Source organism: Puma concolor, chromosome B2 (assembly GCF_028749965.1).
Source record: "Puma concolor isolate L17-30 chromosome B2, mPumCon1.1.hap2, whole genome shotgun sequence".
Lineage (NCBI taxonomy): Eukaryota > Metazoa > Chordata > Mammalia > Carnivora > Felidae > Puma > Puma concolor.
The window spans coordinates 64336523-64356521 of NC_141671.1; the positions used below are offsets into that span (position 1 = coordinate 64336523).

Here is a 19999-nt window from a genome sequence, read left to right on the forward strand (position 1 = left end):
AGGTATCACAATTCCAGATTTCAAGAAGCACTGAAAAACTGTACTAATCAAAACACTATGGTACTGCACAAAAATAGACACATAGATCAATAGAACAGAAAAGAAAGCCCAGAAATAAACTCACAATTATATTGTCAAGTAATCTTTAACAAAGGAGGGAAGAATATGCAATGGGAGAAAGACTCTTCAACAAATGGCATTGGAGAAACTGGACAGCCATGTGCAAAAGAATGAAACTGCACCACTTTCTTGTATCATACATAAAAATAAACTCAAAATGGGTTAGGGACCTAAATGTGAGACCTGAAACAATAAAAACCCTAGAAGAGAGCACAGGCAGTAAGTTCTTTGACATTGTCCACAGCAACATTTTTCTAGACATGTCTCCTGAGGCAGGGGAAAAAGCAAAAATAAACTAATGCACTTTTTCAAAATAAAAACTTCTGCACGGCAAAGGTAACTATCAGCAAAACTAGAATATAACCTAGTGAATGAGAGAAGACTTTTACAAATGACATATCTGGTAAAGAGTGAGTTTCCAAAATATGTGAAGAATTTATACAGTTCAACACACAAAAAAACAAATAATCCAATTAAAAAATGGGCAGAGACATGAACAGACATTTCTCCAAAGAGGACATACAGATGGCCAACAGATACATGAAAAGATGCTCAACATCACTCATTATCAGGGACATGCAAGTCAAAACCACAGAGATATCACTTCACACTTGTCAGAATGGCTAAAATCAAAAACACAAAAAACAACATGTGTTGGTGAGAATGCCAAGAAAAAGGAACCCTTGTTCACTGTTGGTGGAAATGCAAACTCATGCAACCACTGTGGATAACAGTATGGAGATTCTTCAAAAAATTAAGAATAGAAATATTATATATATATATTTATTATATATAGAAATATATATAGAAATATTATATAATTATATAATTTATATATATGTATATAATATGTGTATATATGTATATAATATGCATATATATATGTGTGTATATATATATATATATATAAATCAGCCACAAAAAAAGAATGAAATCTTGGCATTTGGTACACATGGATGGACCTAGAGAGTATAATGCTGAGTGAAATAAGTCAGAGAAAGACAAATACCATAAGATTTCACTCATATGTAAAACTTAAGAACCAAAACAAATAATGAAAAAAAGAGACCAAAAAACAGATTCTTAACTATAAAGAAGAAACTGATGGTTACCAGAGGGGGAAATGAGTGGGGGATGGGTGAGTAGGGAGATAGGGGAAGGGAATTGAGTACATTTATTACAATGAGCACTGAATATTGTACAGAATTATTGAATCACTATACTGTACACCTGAAACTAATATAACACTTTATGTTAAATACACTGGAATTAAAAATTTAAAAATAAATAAATGAAAAAAAGACAAAAATAAAAAATGTTAAAGCCATATTACGATGCAGCTTTTTAATGAGATAGTGTTTGAGTTACAAACAAATAAAATACATATTTTATTCTATAAAGATTCTTGGTCCTGGGGCACCTGGGTGGCTCAGTAGGTTAAGTGTCCAACTCTTCATTTAGTCTCAGGTCATGATCTCACAGTTCATGAGATGAGCCCTGCATCCACTTCTGTGCTAACATCGCAGAGCCTACTTGGGATTCTCTCTCTGTCCTACTCTCTCTGCCCCTCCCCGACTCACATTCTCTCTCTCTCTCTGTCTCTCTCTCTCTCTCTTTCTGTCTGTCTCAAAATGAATGAATAAACACTTAAAAAAGATTCTTGGAAAAATAAATAAATAAATAAATAAATAAATAAATAAATAAATAAAGATTCTTGGTCCTACTAAAAGTTTAAGTGGACTAAATTTTTCATCATCTCCATACAGGCTCTATGATTCTTAAGGTCTGTTGTAATGTAAAAATGTTTTATTTATTCAGGATGTCTGTTATTGAAGAAAATCATAATAATTGAGTTTGTTTATTTTATGTATACTGTCCATGTATACTGTGAGAAAGAGGTAGGTGACAAAACTGATATAAAGGATTTTTTTTTAACAAATTCTGTGTGACAAGGGCCAGTATAGACTTAGCCCTGAACACTGTCCTTATAAAGTACTGTTGTCAATGAAGGATTCTAAAGTAACTAATGAATAATAAAGCATCATTAAACTAGGAATGTAGTTTCAATGTCATGTTAATTGATTAGTTTCTAATCTGTCAAAAATTGGTCATCTATCTTCAGTTAAGTAAAATAATTCATATAAAGGGCCTAGTAGAGTGGATGGTATATAATTGAGTTTTAATATTTATTGGCTATTTTGGTAACAATGATGATGATTAATCATTAACTTTCTTTAGGAAGAAAGTTAATTGGAGTCCCCATTCTTTATTCTACTTAGTGGGTATGTTACTATGTGGCTTTTCATTAGACTATGTAAGACAATGTATTTAAACTTTACAAACAAAAGTTAACTTCAATATCTTGCAAAAAGTTACACAAAAGAAATCATTAAGACTGCTCATGAATTCACAAGATGTCTGGAGTTCTTAACATGTTTCATGAGCTGAATTGATTTTGTTCATCTCAGTGTAGAGTGATAGTTACAGCCTTTTTTCTACCCGTGTGCTGTTTGGTGTTGGGCAGAGTTTCAAAATAACTGGAGATATCTGCTTTTCATTATGGTAGGATTAATTATTGTAATATAACAGTTGGATATCTCTATAACAAGTACATCTTGTTATCAAAGTAATGCATAATTTAGCTCTGGAATATTGGGAGACAGAGGAAGAGGTGGAGACAGAGAGAGAAAGAGAAGGGCAGGCAGGAGGAAGAAGATAGGGATGAAAGGAGAGGTTGTTTCTGACCTGTGTCAAATATGTCAAATCATTGTAGGATTTATTTTAAACTACTAAATTTGCAACCACAGACTAATTTAAAATAGCCAATTTACATGTCTGTCATATTGAAATTCTGTCAATACTCTTTATTATTCTTATGTGGTTCCTTGCTTTTGCATTTAAAGGCATGATTGTACCTTTTTTGAACTGTAAAATCTCGGATTGTGAGTAACTTGTTCCACAAGATGAGAAAACATTTTTGATAATAATTTTAACTTGATAAATGAGCAATGTCTTGCAATATAAGTAATATATGACAGCGAATGTCATATGATCACAACTGAACCAATGGTTTTTGAAATTTGCTTTGATATACAAGTGCTTTGGACTATAAGCATGTTTCTGGAATGAATTATGCTCACAAACCAAAGTTTTACTATTTTATATTTCATGTCCAATGCCAAAAAACGTGAATCTGCTAAGCCAAGAGAAGGAATCTATTATTTTTGTAAAAAGATTGTGAGTGTGGCTTAGGATTACCCCATAGATATTAGAATGCATGAAAAAGATGAAAACCAAATCTCTCTCTCTCTCTTTTTTTTTTCTTGTTGGGAAGTAAGCATCTGTTTCAGTGCCTCAAATAAGAGATCTAGAGGTACTGAGAAAGCCTTTTCCATCATGTGTTCATTCCTTTGACTTTACTTTTCCTCCAGAATTTTTTACTTTGGAATATTTCTTATTTTGTGGGCATACTTTATTGTAATGAGTAACAATACCTATCTTGTAATTAAATACTTCTTTTTTGTATGAAACAACTAGCAAAAATTTGCAATTGCCTTCATTATCTGATTTCTTTCATACAGAGATCTATCTCAATAATTGAATCCATGCCTCTTTCTCTAATGGTCCATAAAATCATGAATCCTAAATTAAATAAAAACATTCAAAATATCTACCAATAACTTATTTGTATTAGCTTCTTTTTATCTTTCCAGTTAAATTACCATAGCTTTTAAGTGCCTAAATGTGATTTTCAAGAAAACTAATGATGTGTCTTATCACTACTTTTTTAATAGATTGAACTTCATCAACTTAAAATCTACTGTAACTCAAACTTCATAGCCCAAGAAACATGCTGCGAAATATCAGATGCTAAGGTAAGTTAGTTTTCGTAGCATGTGAAGAATGCAGTCTGTAGAGTGTAGATGTAGAGCAGCCCTGAGTGTCTTCTGTTGAAGCCAGGTGAGTAATTTGTTCCCAGTAAGACACCCCTTATAGTGCTCTCACATAGTTTCTTTTTACAGTGTGAATCCCAGTGTTTTGTCTTGAACTTTGGGAATGGTATGTCCTCACTTTGGACTTGACATAAAGGGAATTTATGACTTTCTCCTTAAAATATGTTCTAATGGTAACATCATCATTTTCCAGTTGCAGGAATTTTAAATCTGTAATCATATGTTACTCTTTCTCACTTTCCTCTTCTAGTTTGTTATCCATCTTGGATAGTTTTCCTTTGTGATAGATTTTTCATCTACCTTTTCCCTTTTATTGACATGGTCTGCCTTTATCTCCTGACTGGATTTTTGCATTATCGTGTCAACTGCCTTTCCAGTCTCTACACCATTTTATTTCAAGATAACCAGAATAAGTCTCTGAATCACTGCTTTGTATATGCATTTGTTTTCTCTCAATAAACATTTGTTATTCAAAAACACTGATCTTCTAGACATTGTGCTAAAGAACAAGGCTATAACAATCATGAATAAGGCACATTCACTGCCTGCTGTTCATCTCTTTCCCCAAACCTTTGGTCACTCCCTGTTGGCAACAGAATATAAACTCGGTTACTCAGCCTCTCATTCTTAATATTCCCAACCTAACTGTGCAACTGTTAATTTCTTGTACCAATATTCCATTCCAAAAAAAAAAAAATACTGAATTCAGCACTTTCTGTAGTTCTCATTATAGTGATCAGGTGCACTATTTTATGTTATTAGATACAGTTGCATTTGTTTTTATTTAATCAACTCCATTTTAAGCTCATTGAGGGGAGTTACACTTTCATGCTCCACTTTTTTTTTTTAATTTTTTAAAATGTTTATTTTTGACAGAAAGAGAGAGAGAGAGAGAGAGAGACGGAGTGCAAATGCGTAAAGGGCAGAGAGAAAGAGGGCGACACAGAATCCGAAACAGGCTCTAGGCTCTGAGCTGTCAGCACAGAGCCTGACATGGGGCTCGAACTCAGGAACCATGAGATCATGAGCTGAGCCAAAGTCGGACCCTTAACTGACTGAACCACCAGGTTCCCCTCATGCTATGCTTTTCTATTCCTAGAGCTTTGTTTCTAGAAGACAGTCAAAACACTTTCTTAAGTTGTTGACTTATCAACTATTAAAGCAGGTAGATGGGACAAAAAGTGTTTAACAGGGATTAATTTTAAAAAGTCTTACAGAGAGAACATATGAAAAGTAAAAGGAAAAGGTGAAATGTTTTTCTTTGTATCTTAGACTTTTCAGAACTTCTATACTTACATCCAAAATTGTATGAAAATTTTATCAATAACTTAGTAATTCAAAAATATTTTTAACTTCTGTCTCTCACTGTGAGTAGTAGGATAATAATGTGGCTGATTTAAAGCATTATCTAAGTCTTTCAAAATTACTTGTTTTACTTATGTAACTTGGTTTTATAAAGCATATCTCCAAACCAGTTTATGGCTCTCATTCCAAGTAAAATGAAAGCCAGCAAAATATCATTCTATAAATATCTAAAAAGATAATTTATAATGCCAATCTACAGACCTGAAATACCGAGACTTCCTGGAGCCACATATGTAAATTTTGAAGGTGTTTAATTCTCTGAAAGCTTATTTTTTAAATTAATTATTCCTTTAGGATGTAAGAGCTTTTAAAATAATAATTTTTCCTGATTAAAAAGTAGCATAAAATTTTTTTGATATATCTAAATACTGAATCTTGGGGTACTTGAGTGGTTCAGTCAGTTAAGTGTCCAACTCTTGATTTCAGCTCAGGTCATGATCTCATGATGGGATGTAAGATCAAGCCCCATGTTGGGCTCTGCACTGACAGCATGGAGCCTCTTTGGGATTCTCTCTCTGCCCCTGCCCTGCTCTCTTTCTTTCTCTCACTCTTTCTGAAATAAATAAACATAAGAAAGAAAAAGAAAGAAAGAAAGAAAGAAAGAAAGAAAGAAAGAAAGAAAGAAAGAAAGAAAGTTGTTTTCTTGACTAGTAGTTTTTACTCTGTGTCATCACATAATAGATATTTTCAATACAAATTATGAGAAAACTGTTTAAGGAAGTATAGGTGATAGATTTAGTGGAATGGTTTGATTATTAAAAACAATGATGTAACTTAATAAATTATGGGAAAAAAGTTATTCACATTTAAAAATTTTTTTTTTCAACGTTTATTTATTTTGGGGACAGAGAGAGACAGAGCATGAACGGGGGAGGGGCAGAGAGAGAGGGAGATACAGAATCGGAAACAGGCTCCAGGCTCTGAGCCATCAGCCCAGAGCCCGACGCGGGGCTCGAACTCACGGACCGCGAGATCGTGACCTGGCTGAAATCGGACGCCTAACCGACTGTGCCACCCAGGCGCCCCATATTCACGTTTTAAAAATGTTACTTAGGAGTTAAATTGTGGAAAAGAAGGTAGGAATTCATCTCCAACCGTAAGAAAAAAATAACAAAAACCTGCCTATTTTCCTGATGATAATTATTTGAAGGGACATCACCATTCTGTTAATGAGTAACAGAAAATAGAAACATGCTACATTTTACAAATGGGAAGATAAATAATTATATAAAAGCCATTTAAGTGCATCTGTTATAATTCTGACACCAACTTTTTTTTTTTTAATGTATTGAATTCAGAAAGTTTTAATGTGCTTCCTTAAAAATTTAATTTTATCTTGGAATTTCAAATCAGACATGTTTTTTGTTATTAATAGTTTATAGCATATTTCAAGGGTAAAATTTATTCAAGATAATTTGTAAATATACTTCTTTGCTTCTATTAATTAGATTTTCTGTTTCTGTCAAATTTCATGACTACAGACATAGGCAGAAGGAGGAAATTAGCAACATTTGTTGAAAATAAATGTGAAATGTGATTAAAATTTGTAGGGCCAATTAAGTAAATATGTGTCCAATCAAAACCAGAAGTTTTACAAAGAGTCCTTACTTGTACATTTTCATGTTCTCTTTAGGCACTCTTTGGAGAGTGTGAAGAGTTTTAGAGTGAAGCCTGAGACATACTTTTCAAGTCATTTAAATCCCCAATTTAATGTAGTAAATCAGTTATCCAGAGCAAAATTATGAACTCGAATTGGATTGTGGTCATCTGAGTGGGAACCAGTAGAGCTGGACCTGACTAGAAAATCATATCAAATCATATGAGAGAAATGAACTATTCTGGTGATAATCATGTTTCATTCTAATGTGACTTGAAACTTGTGGACTTGGAAACTGATCAAGGTAACAAAAGAGCCAATTATTAAATCTGGAGAGGGTAAAGGTGATGGAACTAGTGGTGGACAAGGGAACCTAATCCCAGTGTCTCTGGGTGCTATTTTTCTTACAGTTTTTGTTGTTTTCACAGGCATTGGAATGCTACCCATTTTTTTCAAAATAATTTTGTGTCTTAAAAATTATGTATGTTTGTCATAGAAAACTTGGAAACTACAGCCAAATTTAAAGAAGGAAGTAGATATCAACCTTGGTCTCACCACAGTAAATAACCACTAACCATCCTTTACTACTTTTTTTATCCTGACAATATTTTTCCAAGCATATATAATTTGTAATATGTAAAGTAATGTGTGAGCCCTTTCCCCTAAATTGGAAATTCAGAGTTATGAAATTGCAAGCATAAAATTACAAATTCACAGTTACAAACCCTGATGAGGAGCCTGAAATTATGAAATAATTATTATGAAACTATTAATTATTAATTTAATAATTATTAATAATAATCACTGGTAAGTGATGGGATAGGAGAGGATACATTTATCCTCCCATCTGGATTTATTTTTTGAGAGAAAAAGTCATTTCTCTGTAACTGAGTTTCACTTCATGTTATCCCACATGTTCTGAACCCACTGATAAAGTATAAATTTTGCCACTCATCTGTTATAGTGTAGACTTTTTAATAACTTTAAAGGACAATGGAGTAGAATAAGATACACTTTAGTTAAATATATAGCATCTTGGAGTGTAAAAAGTATTTTTTATTTGCTCTTTGTGTCTGTTTTGTTTTTCTTTTGATCATGTGTAATCTGAATCTAGCATTAGTTTCTCACATCTTCCAAAGTGTTTCCAACAGAATTTTTATGTCCCAGTTTATGTTAAATAGAAGTGAAATATTAAGGAGAATAGATTTAAGGGAAACTTGTGCCACTTTTTTTTTAAGCATTGTTCTCAACCATGCAATTTATTGAAAGGAGCTGCTGCTGTGGGTCTTGATTTAGCAGCAGGAATTCTTTTGTTTCATTAGAGTTACAGTTTCATTTGTTGTTTTGCTCTGTCCTGGAACCATAAATACAGTTTTCTACATTATTTTCAGTCAAGGGTTATGGTGTAGTTTGTGTTCATAGTGATACATACTTGTCTTTCTGGGGTTTGCCTCCTCACCATGGGGAGCAGGGAGCTTTGGGCTCTTCCCAGCTTGAATGATGATGTTAAGAGTTTGTATGCCGAGGGGGAGCCTCTGGGCATAAAGAGGTTGTACATGAGATCCCAGGATGTAGGACCAGGTAGTTCTTTCTCAGGTTCACAGAAGCAGTTCTCCACCACTGAACCCCATCCTCTCTGGGGGCTCAATGAGGGCTAACCAATCTGATGCATGTGTGGGCAATAGTCCCATTGACTGGCACTAATAAACAGTCCATGCCAAACCCGTGAGGTTTCTGAGAATACACCAAATCCTACAGAAACTTCTGGCTTGAACTTTCTAGCATCTTGAAAGTGGCTGAAATGGCCATAAGTGCCTGAATAGGCCCCCCAAGCCACCATCACACCACTGTAGTAGGGAAGATGGAGACAGTATTGCCTGCCATATACATAATGAAGAGGTTCATGGGAATCTGCTTGAAGGGACCCAAGGCAATGTTCCAGTAGCACTTCTCCGCTAGAATCCCGTCTGTCTCTTGCATGCTGGTTTCAGGCAGGCACTTGCTTGTCCAAGCAACTGTCAGGGTACAGTGAGTCTCCCTGGCTACTGCCCTGGTCACTTTGGCTCCTGCTGCCTCCTCCAGGCCCGCTTGGCTCAATGGCCCACTTGAAGCACCGACCTCGGTTAGCCACCAGGCCCTCAGGGTCATCATGGCAATGGCTGCCTACCAAAGCTACCAAGCTCCTTATGCCTTTACATTCATCTTATAGGAGTAAATGATGTTCTAAAAGTTCAAGTCACTTGCTTTTATTTTAAATTTTGTTCCACAAAAACGTATACAGATGTAATGTGTATAACTATTCTATGGTAACAATTCAGTTATTGTAAATATTTGATATTTCTGTACTTATCATAAAGTCATTTATAATAGCTTTAGAATTCCTCATCAAAACAAATTTTAGCGCATTTCTAACATGTTGTAGTGTAATAAAACACATTGGAGGCCTAGTGAAAGAGCAAAAGACATTATCAACTTTCATATACCTGTATCAACTTTTGGCTAATTAGAAGGTGGTTCTTTCAGGCAACTCCAGTCATCCCTAGTTTGGTGGGAGCCAGTATTTGGGATGCTGGAATGTTGGGAATTAACTCTATTCATTTTTCTGGATTTTAGTGTCCAGATTATGATGGCTTTGGAAGCACTGCATCATCACTGTTACCCGCTCATGCCAGTAAACTGTCTGCCTATCTTCCAGCAAAGGAGGGACTTCAAGACCGGTGCCAGTGCATTCCAAACAAGGTTTGCTAGTTTTAATCTATGCCCACTGAGAAGCCACTGCACAAAGCGAGCCATCCCCTTGAATGTGGCCCCAGTGCACAGAATGTATCTTGACCTCTAATGTTAGTTGAATCAAAAGCATAAGCCATTCAGTCGCTGGGATGGATTATGAGAAGGTAATTGGAGAAAGGATTTCATGCATTGTTTTCTGGCTAGTTCTGAAGCCATAGACTTTCCAGGCTATGAATGAGAATGGATAGAAAGGTAAGGGGAGGACCCACCTGTACAATAGACAAATATTGAGTACTTAGCATGTGCCAGGAGTAAGCTTCAGTTTTGGGAATTCACAGTTGAAACAGTGCCTGCTCTTCCACACGTACACAAAAATACCCTATATGGTATTTCTTTGTTGTGTGGAGGCTGTTTGTCCAGTATCTCCAAATATCCAGCCAGCCATCTCCTTTTGCCATAACTTGCGTAGAGAATTTATAGAGAATATCACTCAAAGAAGTTGCTTCTCTGGTACCACTACAGTCACCTGGTCAGGAAGAGTGGGTCCGTGGACCGACATAAACTTCTTTTGTGAATAGTAATGGCAGTCAAGAGGCTATGCTAAAAGTAGGCTGAGTGATTTCTTGATGGTTTTACTCTATACCCTTACCTGGGAAAGGAAAGAGGTTCCTAGAGCAGAATGTCCCCTGGCACTGTCACTTCTTACTTCCCCTTAGAGGCTTAACGCATCCTGCTACCCCTTTGCTCTTGGTTGGAGGAGGGGGTATACGGGTGAGGTAAAGTTTAGAGGAAATTCACATTTCTTGTAGCGACCAACACTGTATCATAGGCTCCATGAGAAAGGCAGGTGCAGGGCCATAGGGGAGCATCATGTGTTCAAGGTCCTGGAAAGTCTCATGGAGGAGATGATGTCAAATGGTGTTTGGAAGACGGAGAGTAATGAGCCTCCTGAACAAGGGAAGGGCATTCCAGCAGAGGGACCGCCATCAGCTCAGAGGAGAGTAAAGCTTTATCCTACTGTTGTCACCTTCATATTTACAAATTATTAGTCTTTGGCTCAATGTGACAGAATGTTTGATAACACAGAAATTCACTTTTGCTCAGGGAGAAGCGGGTTTTCCAGGAACTCCAGGCTCACCTGGTCAGAAAGGGGATAAAGGAGAACCGGTAAGATACCACAAAACACTGTCAGAATGAAAGTGGATTGGTTCAAAAGTGATTTAAAAATATGTCCGCGTCATATCTCTATGTCCCACACAAATGCGCGTTTCTGTTAAAGGCTATTAAGGACTATATTTAAATGCTGATCACTGAAATGAGAAAGACTATATCAGCATCCAAGTCTGCTTTTGAGTTCCTATTGGAACTAAAATTTTAAAAGATATAGAGACCCAAATCTTTGTTATCTATAAACTATAAGCAAAATTGTGAAGTAAGAACATTTATATTTTGTTATGCCCTAACTTTCTTTAGCATTCTGTTCACCGAATACTTGATGAACTCTTATTTCACTTGTGTGTTGATGGGTCCCCACTGAAGATTCTTTTTTAGCTTCTTATTCATTTATTTGTGTATTTTACTTTTATATAAAATTATACCCTCTTCACCCATTTCACAGAGCGTGAGCAGGGGAAGGGCAGAGAGAGAGAGAGAGAGAGAGAGAGAGAGGCAGAATCTGAAGCAGGCTCCAGGCTCTCAGTTGTCAACACCAGAGCCTGGCGTGGGGCTCAAACCATGGACTGCAAGATCATGACCTGAGTCAAAGTTGGATGCTTAACTGACTGAGCCACCCAGGTGCCCTGAAAAATGCCATTTTGATAGGGATTGCACTGTACTGTAGATGGCTTTGTGTAGTATAGATATTTGAACAATATTGATTCTTCTAATCCATGAGCATAGAATATCTTTCCATTTGTATTTTCTTCAATTTCTTTTATTAATGTCTTATAGTTTTCAATATACATGTCTTTCACTTCCTTGGTTAATTTATTCCTAGGTATTTTATTCTTTTTGATGCAATTATAATTAAGATTTTTTAAGATTTCTCTTTCTCGGGGCGCCTGGGTGGCTCAGTCGGTTAAGCGTCCGACTTCACCCGGGTCACGGTCTCGCGGTCTGTGAGTTCGAGCCCCGCGTCGGGCTCTGGGCTGATGGCTCGGAGCCTGGAGCCTGTTTCCGATTCTGTGTCTTCCTCTCTCTCTGCCCCTCCCCCATTCATGCTCTGTCTCTCTCTGTCTCAAAAATAAATAAAAAAAAACGTTAAAAAAAAAATTAAAAAAAAAAAAAGATTTCTCTTTCTCATAGTTCACTATTAGTGTATAGAAACACCACAGATTTTTGTATCTTGATTTTGTACTCTGCAACTTTACTGAATTTGTTAATTAGTTCTAACAGTCTTTTGATGGAGTCTTTAGGGTTTTCTATATACGCAATCATGTCATTTGTAAGTTGTGACAGTTTCACTTATTCCTTTCCAATTTGGATGCCTTTTCTTTCTTTTTCTTGCCTAATTGTTTTGGCTAGGACTTCCAATACTATGTTGAATAGTAGTAGTGGAATTAGGCACCCTTGTCTTGTTTCTGATCTTAAAGGAAAAATTTTCAGCTTTTCACCATTGAGTATGATGTTAGTTGTGGGCTTGTCATATATGGCCATTATTATGTTGAGGTACTTTCCCTCTATTGTCACTTTCTTAAGAATTTTTATCATATATGGATGTTAAATTTTGTCAAATACTTTTTCTGCGTCTATTGAGATGATAATATGATTTTTATCCTTAAATTTGTTAATACAGTGTATCATATTGACTAATTTATGGATGTTGAACCATCCTTGCATGCCTGTAATAAATCCCACTTGATCATGGTATATGATACTTTTAATATATTGTTGAATTCTGTTTGCTTATATTTTGTGAGAATTTTTACACCTATATTCATGAGGGGTATTAGCTTGTAATTTTATTTATTTGTGGCATATTTGTCTAATTTTGATATCATGGTAATGCTGGCCACATAAAACAGATTTGAAAGAGTTCTCTTATTCTGCATTTTGGAAGAGTTTGAGAAGGATTGGTACTAATTCTTCTTTGAATGTTTGGTAGAATTCACCAGTGAAACTGTCTGGTCCTGCAGATTTGTTTACTAGGAGATTTTTGATTAATGATTCAGTCTCCCTATTAGTAATCAGTCTGCTCATTTTTTGTTTATCATGGTTCAGTCTTGGTAAGATATATGTTTCTAGAAATTTATACATTTCTTCTACGTTGTCCAATTTGTTGACATATCATTGTTTGTAGTAGTCTCATGATCCCTTATGTTTCTGTGGTATCAGTTGTAACTTCTTTTTCAATTCTGATTTTATTTGTGTCCTTTGTGTATTTATTGTGTATTTATCTATTTGATGAATATACTTAAGGGTTGTCAATTTTGTTTCTCTTTCAAAGAACGAGCTCTTAGTTTCATTAGTCTCTATTATCTTTTTAGTCTCTATTTCATTTATTTCTGCTGTACTCTTTGTTATTTACTTCCTTCTACTAACTTTGGGCTTTGATTGTTTTTTTTCCTAGTTCCTTGAGGTGTAAAGTTAAGTTGCTTATTTGAGACTTTTTGTGTTGCTTGTGGTAGGCATTTATCACAATGAACTTCCCTCCTGGAATTGCCTTTGCTGTATCTCAGAAATTTTGGTATGCTATATTTACATTTTCATTTGTCTCAAGATATTTTTTATCTCTCTTTTTATTTTTTCTTTCATCCATTGATTACTCAGTAGCATGTAGTTTAATATCCACATATTTGTGAATTTTTCAGTTTCTTTTTCATTTAATTAATTTCTAGTTGCACACCTCTATGGTTACAAGAGATGCTTGAAATGATTTCAGTTTCTTAAATTTAAGATTTGTTTTTGTGGCCTAACGCTTGATCTGTCTTGAAAAGTGTTCCATGTGCACTTGAAAAGAATGTGTATTTTGTTACTTTTGCATGGAATGTTCGGATCCTGGTGTATAATGCTTTCACTTTATTGTTGAGTTCATTTTGTTAATATTTTGTTGAGGATACTTGCATCTATGTTTATCAGGGATATTCATTTATAATTTACTTTTCTCGTGACTTGTTTCTCTTGTCTGCTGAGGAGTCCCACTTAAGATTCTTCCTTAGCTTCCTACCCTTTTCTTAAACAGCTCATCTTTGTTGAACTAATTCTAAGCAGTATCCCGTGTTTAGAGATCTGCCTTTCCCTTCTCCCTGCTGTATCAAAACTTAAGTGTTCTCTTTTCCACTTTTTAATATCATGTCTTTTGTTAGATACCTAAATAAATTAATTTGTGCTAGGCTTAGGAGTTGATTATGTTTTTGTTATCTTTCCAAGGTGAAACAGATTTAAATTCCATTCATGCCGTAACTTGGAAGTCCATGGTTCTAAATTAACAAAATAATCTAAGTGGGCTCCTTATTTTAAAGGGTAGGAGACTGATGTCTGAGCAATGACTGATCCTTCAGACTTGCACAGCAAACTTCAACAAAGACAATCATAGGCATTTGACTCCTAAAGTAAGTTCTGCCCATTGTGGCTTGCATGGCAACTTTAGGAACCTTAGTAGCTGTTCAAAAGGGAATTTTGAAGTAGGATGGAGCATATAGTTTTGCCCTTTAAATCAAATTACTTGGGATAACTTTGCTGAATGCCACTAAACAATATCTAGTTCTAAGGACTACATCAATCAAACTGAACATATAAATCATTATAGCAATAGCTATTATTTATTGAATACTTACTATGTGCCAGACACTGAGAAGAGTGATTTACATATCTTTTCTTTTTGATCCTTAAAACTCTTCATGTTAAGTGTTGGTATTACTATTTTATAGAAGGCAAAACTGAAGTTTAAGGAGGTTAAATTATTGACCAAGGCCACGTGGTCAAGCTGGGATCTGAACCCTTAGACCTGTCCAATCCAGTGTCCTTCTCTTAATCAGTTTGCATTTTGAAGGTTGCTCTATATTTAAAAGCTCTTCAGTATTATTTGTGTTCTTTGATCATGGTACTTCCACTTGTAATACTCATTTTAATCCTTTTAACTTCATAAAGAAAGGCAACCCAATATTTTTATCCTCATTTTGCAACTGAGAAAACCATGCATGGGTAGAATGGTGTGCTCAAGGTAACATAATTAAGAGGACTCATAGAGTAGAGAGATCTGAATTAATCCCAACTCTTCTTAGGTTAGCAGTGTGAGCTTGGCCAAGCCACCCAGTCTCTTCATGTTTCATTTCCCTCATCTGTAAAGGAGGGTGTATAATCTATCAGTTCTATCTACATTGTAAGGTTGACACAAAGTACTTTGAAAATGCATATATGGCTTACTTGTTGGTTGATTGTGATGTGATGCACATTACCATTTTTTAACTTGACTTTCTTATTCTTTGACTTACCAATTCTATCAATTTAAGATTACTGGCATAGGAAGAAATTTCACATGTCAGTTTTAGAAAGGATAAAATACTTTAAAAATATCCTTGCCCCTGTTAAAAAATATTACATAAATATTAATAAAATCATTAAGTCACCTTTAAATGATTTTTTTAAAAAGATTAAGTGCTGAGTCTCTCTTGTTAGAGCATATATCTTTTAAAGACTCATTCTTTCTCCTTACTCTTTAGTCATAAATAGATGTCTCCTTTAATATGTAAATATTCATTTTTCTTTTATTCGTTAATTTATCAGCAACTATTTTTTGAGTTCCTATTATTATAACAAAAAGTATACTAAGTTCTGGAGCTATAGCAGTAGTGAGAAAGCATAGGCTTACTCTCACTGAGTTTATAATCTAGTGTTGATTTGTTTAAGGAGTCTTTCCTCCCTCTGTAGGAAAGAAAACCAGTAGAAAAGAACTAGGAAGGAATTAGTAAAAATGATAATTAGCAAATTTATTTTATTCCAAATATATACAATATACAAGAAATGTATCTTAGGGTTACAATGTGTTATGTAACTTCCCACTTAAGGTATGTTTTTAAAATACTAACATTGGTTTTAGTGTCCAGACTACATGGAACTCATAATTGCAGGTGATTTTAGTAGCAAGGTAAAAACAGCTGGGATAAAATAAATTGATGATTTACAAAACAAGACAAATAATTGATTGGTATACTTCCTTTATTTTTTCAGTACAAGCACCAGCATTTGATTAAACCAGCATAGTACTTGCTATGTAATTATGACTTCAGATGACTGTGGCCATGAATGTGTTCCACTTTCCTGGCACTCGTAATAAACATAGATGTATTATTTCATTTTAAGGAGTTGATGATGAGTCTGTTCCTGTTCTTATACTGTGTGATCCTGCAACTTTAATTTGAAATAAATAAAGATGACTTTCCTCTGTGTTTAAGTCTGGTATGTAATTTTCATTATTAGACTAGGTGCACAAAATAATGCCTGCAGAGCTTGAAGATTGAAAGTCATTTGCTCTAAGGCATATTGAATAGTTAATTTTGTGAAATGATCAGAAGTGCAGTGTTACTAAGGGAACTAGATGTTCTCAAGGTTTTCCTTTTGGTTTTAAGACTGACAAAGGATATTTAGGACAGTATATTAGAAGGCTTACCTCTTTGGAACCTGAACCACTTGAGAGTGAATCCTGTCCCCCTCTTACTTACTTTAAAAATGATACTTGGGGCGCCTGGGTGGCGCAGTCGGTTAAGCATCCGACTTCAGCCAGGTCACGATCTCGCGGTCCGTGAGTTCGAGCCCCGCGTCAGGCTCTGGGCTGATGGCTCAGAGCCTGGAGCCTGTTTCCGATTCTGTGTCTCCCTCTCTCTCCGCCCCTCCCCCATTCATGCTCTGTCTCTCTCTGTCCCAAAAATAAATAAAAACGTTGAAAAAAAAAATTAAAAATGATACTTAATAATACCTAGTCAATGCTTTATTGTGAAGAAGGAATACAATAAAATGTATATAAAATATTGAGTGCTAGAAACTGTCACATAATAGGAACTGAAAAAATATGTTTCTTCTGCTTTTCTATCCACAGTATAATCTTCACATGTTGAAGGAGAGATGGAGATAATCCTTTTGAGTTCAGTTTCTTTTTTTTTTAATTTTTTTTTTCAACGTTTATTTATTTTATTTTTGGGACAGAGAGAGAGACAGAGCATGAACGGGGGAGGGGCAGAGAGAGAGGAAGACACAGAATCGGAAACAGGCTCCAGGCTCTGAGCCGTCAGCCCAGAGCCCGACGCGGGGCTCGAACTCCCGGACCGCGAGATCGTGACCTGGCTGAAGTCGGACGCTTAACCGACTGCGCCACCCAGGCGCCCCTTGAGTTCAGTTTCTTATGTGACTTGACCAAAAACAAAATAATCTTCATTTGTAAAATAATCCCGTAGAATTTGCAATTGATTAAATATTTCAGTATATAAAAATCTCAGATAGTTATTGTGTGGTACTTGTAGTAAATATTAATAATTTATTGATAGTTCATTTCTTAAAAAGATCACTTAATGATATAAGTATTTCATTCAAATCTGTGTCTTCTGTTCCCAATATTATTTCACAATGAATAATCCTGTCAGGAAATCCTTTCCTACCTGGGTCAAAATCCACCCGTGGCTTCCTTTCTCCCTCAAGGTGAACACTGAAGCTCTTGCCTTGGCTACAAGGCTTTGCATAATGTGTAGAGCTCTCCCTATCCCTACCTCTCCACTCCCTATATTGTCTCCTACCGTTTCCCCTGTTCACTCCTGCTCCAGGGCCTTTACATCAGGTTACATATACCTGGGGTTTCTTTAGATATCCATCTAGCTCTCTCCTTCAAACCATTTAGGTTCTTGCTCAGAAATCACTTTAAAATAAAAAGCCTCTTCTGATATCTTTATATAAAAAGCATCCCTTCATTCCACCTCTATCTTCTTTCTTAGCATTTTTAGTGTCACCTGACTTGTTAAAATTATGTCTCTATTTATTTCCTCCACTAGAATAGAAGTTTTGTGAGCAACATACATAGAACAGCACCTAATAGGAGTTGAATGAATAAATGAGCATCACACCTGAAAGTCTAAATCATCAAGTCAGCTCTTCCTAGAACCTATAAATTCAGGTGCCCCAATTGCCTAGGGTACTTTGCCAAGCGCAAAGAGTCAGTTTACAGAGAAAGAACTAGATATGCTAAATCATAAAGGACAGTTACATTTTTCACTATTGTTTGTTCTACTACACTTTTTCTTTTAAAACACAAGTTAGTGACCTGATTAGTTTTAGCTTCATACTGCCAATTAGTAATGAAGAATCAGAAATATTTGGAAAAAAATGTTAATTTAATGTTTATCTTTACTTGCCTATATTCTCATCCATTCTTCATTAATATGATTTACTGCCTTGTTTTTTCTTTTTATAAAAATGATGACCCTCTCTCATGGAGTAAGATGGTTTGAAATTCAACTGCTGCTTGTATTTGAACACTTAGATGTGATCAGTATTCTGTATCAGGGCACCTAATCAAATTGTGTCATCTGTTCAAGAGTAAACTCTAGGTTTCATTATTTGAAATAACAATTACTACTTTTCTTTCATTCAAACTCGATTATTATAATGTTCTGAATTTTTTAATTCCCTTTTTCTTAGCAAATGTAGTTAGCAACCTAATTATGTAGCAACCACATTACTTTCTCAGTTCTTTAAAACTCTGGCTAATACCCTCACCCACTTCAAAGTTGAAATGCCCTCAGAGTTTTATAAAATAGCAGCTCAATTTCAATGTCCCTGAACCTAAGGGAGAGTATGATCTGAGTTCTATTTGAGGAATAATTTTCCAGTTTATTTTTGAATTATTATCTTCCACATATTGAGTTAATTTCCCAAAAAGTATAGGCTTTATTAAATGATTACCTTGCTGACATACTTCTAGAGGAAATCAAAACAGTTTAAAATGGTACAAGTTAACTTACTTGACTCTATAGTCAGAAACTTTGGTACTGATTCCTTTCTATTCGGGAAAAAAATATGTATTTTTTTCAATCTGACTTTATTCATATGCTCATACTATAGCCACACCACACCAATAAAAAATAATTGTCTCAAAATATGTTCACAATTTTTTGAAAGAAAAAAATTGCTTAGTAGCAACCTCTCAGAGGTGGGATTTAATATCGACCTTTGACTTTCTATGTCAATATAAGAAATAAATAATATTTCTTTAACCTTTCTAATCTAATATTGAATATATTTGATTTATTTTATTTTGTATCAATTTTTGTATCTATTTTCATATCAGTTTTATCCAACCTGATATAATCTCATCTAATGTCTGGAAACTTGAAGTTAAAATTTGCCTGTGTGCCTAAAATCTGAAATTAACATACTATATCAGTATAACATGGTGTTATTTGTTCATGAAATTCCGATATATTTCTTAATTTCTACCACACATTGGTGATAGAGAAACTCATCCAAAAAGTTTATATTATTTTTCACCATTTCAAGCATATTTATTAGACTGAATTTGTGGTAGAGCCATTAAGGCAGATATAGGTAACATATCAGCTTCATTGAGATTATTTTTTCCAGTTTAGATGGAAGAGCAGGGAAGCTAACAATTGTGGCCCAGCTGTGAGATTTTTCCCAGAGGATATAATGGAAGATCAGGCACATTAATGAAACATATATGGGTACCTTCGAGTCTAATCTTTCACGACTAGGGTGGCTGGGTAGCTCAGTCAGTTAAGCAGCCAACTCTTGATTTTGGCTCAGGTCATGATCTCATGGTTCATGAGTTTGAGCCCATGTCGGGCTCTGCGCTGACAGCACAAGAGCCTGCTTGGGATTCTCTGTCTCCCTCTCTCTCTGCCCCTCCCATGCCCACACTCTCTCTCCCTCAAAAATAGATAAATAAAACATTTAAAATTTCGTGACTTATTTGAATTGAAAGCATGAAGAATTAGTTAAGATGAAAGCAATAGAATCATTCCTAATCTTTATAAGTATAAAAGAAATGACAAAGTTGAATTATATGTATTTGTGTAGAGAATGTCTAGTTTTACTTTTTACTAGCCCTTTGATATTTATTACTTTCTAACATTTTGATAATTTATTGTCAAAAGTATAGTTTAATAACTTGTAGACAATATGAGGAATGAACTCAGGGAACAAACTTTGGTGCAAGGAAAAGCAACTTATCTGTGCAATGGTAGATTCTCTTTACATTAGCAATTAATATACCTTTAAAATTAATATACCT

General features: G+C 35.0%; 1 protein-coding gene and 1 pseudogene across 1 annotated transcript in view; one reads left to right on the forward strand and one right to left on the reverse strand.

Moving 5' to 3' along the window:
• COL19A1 (collagen type XIX alpha 1 chain) overlaps positions 1 to 19999 on the forward strand; it is a 349065-nt gene that overhangs the window by 58782 nt on the left and 270284 nt on the right. Inside the window, exons 7-9 of the mRNA XM_086707174.1 lie at positions 3915 to 3995; positions 9649 to 9774; positions 10870 to 10932. Of these exons, the coding sequence (XP_086563300.1) occupies positions 3915 to 3995; positions 9649 to 9774; positions 10870 to 10932 (270 nt within the window). The remainder of the gene's footprint in view (positions 1 to 3914; positions 3996 to 9648; positions 9775 to 10869; positions 10933 to 19999) is intronic.
• On the reverse strand, positions 8625 to 8940 carry LOC112862173 (ER membrane protein complex subunit 4 pseudogene; annotated as a pseudogene).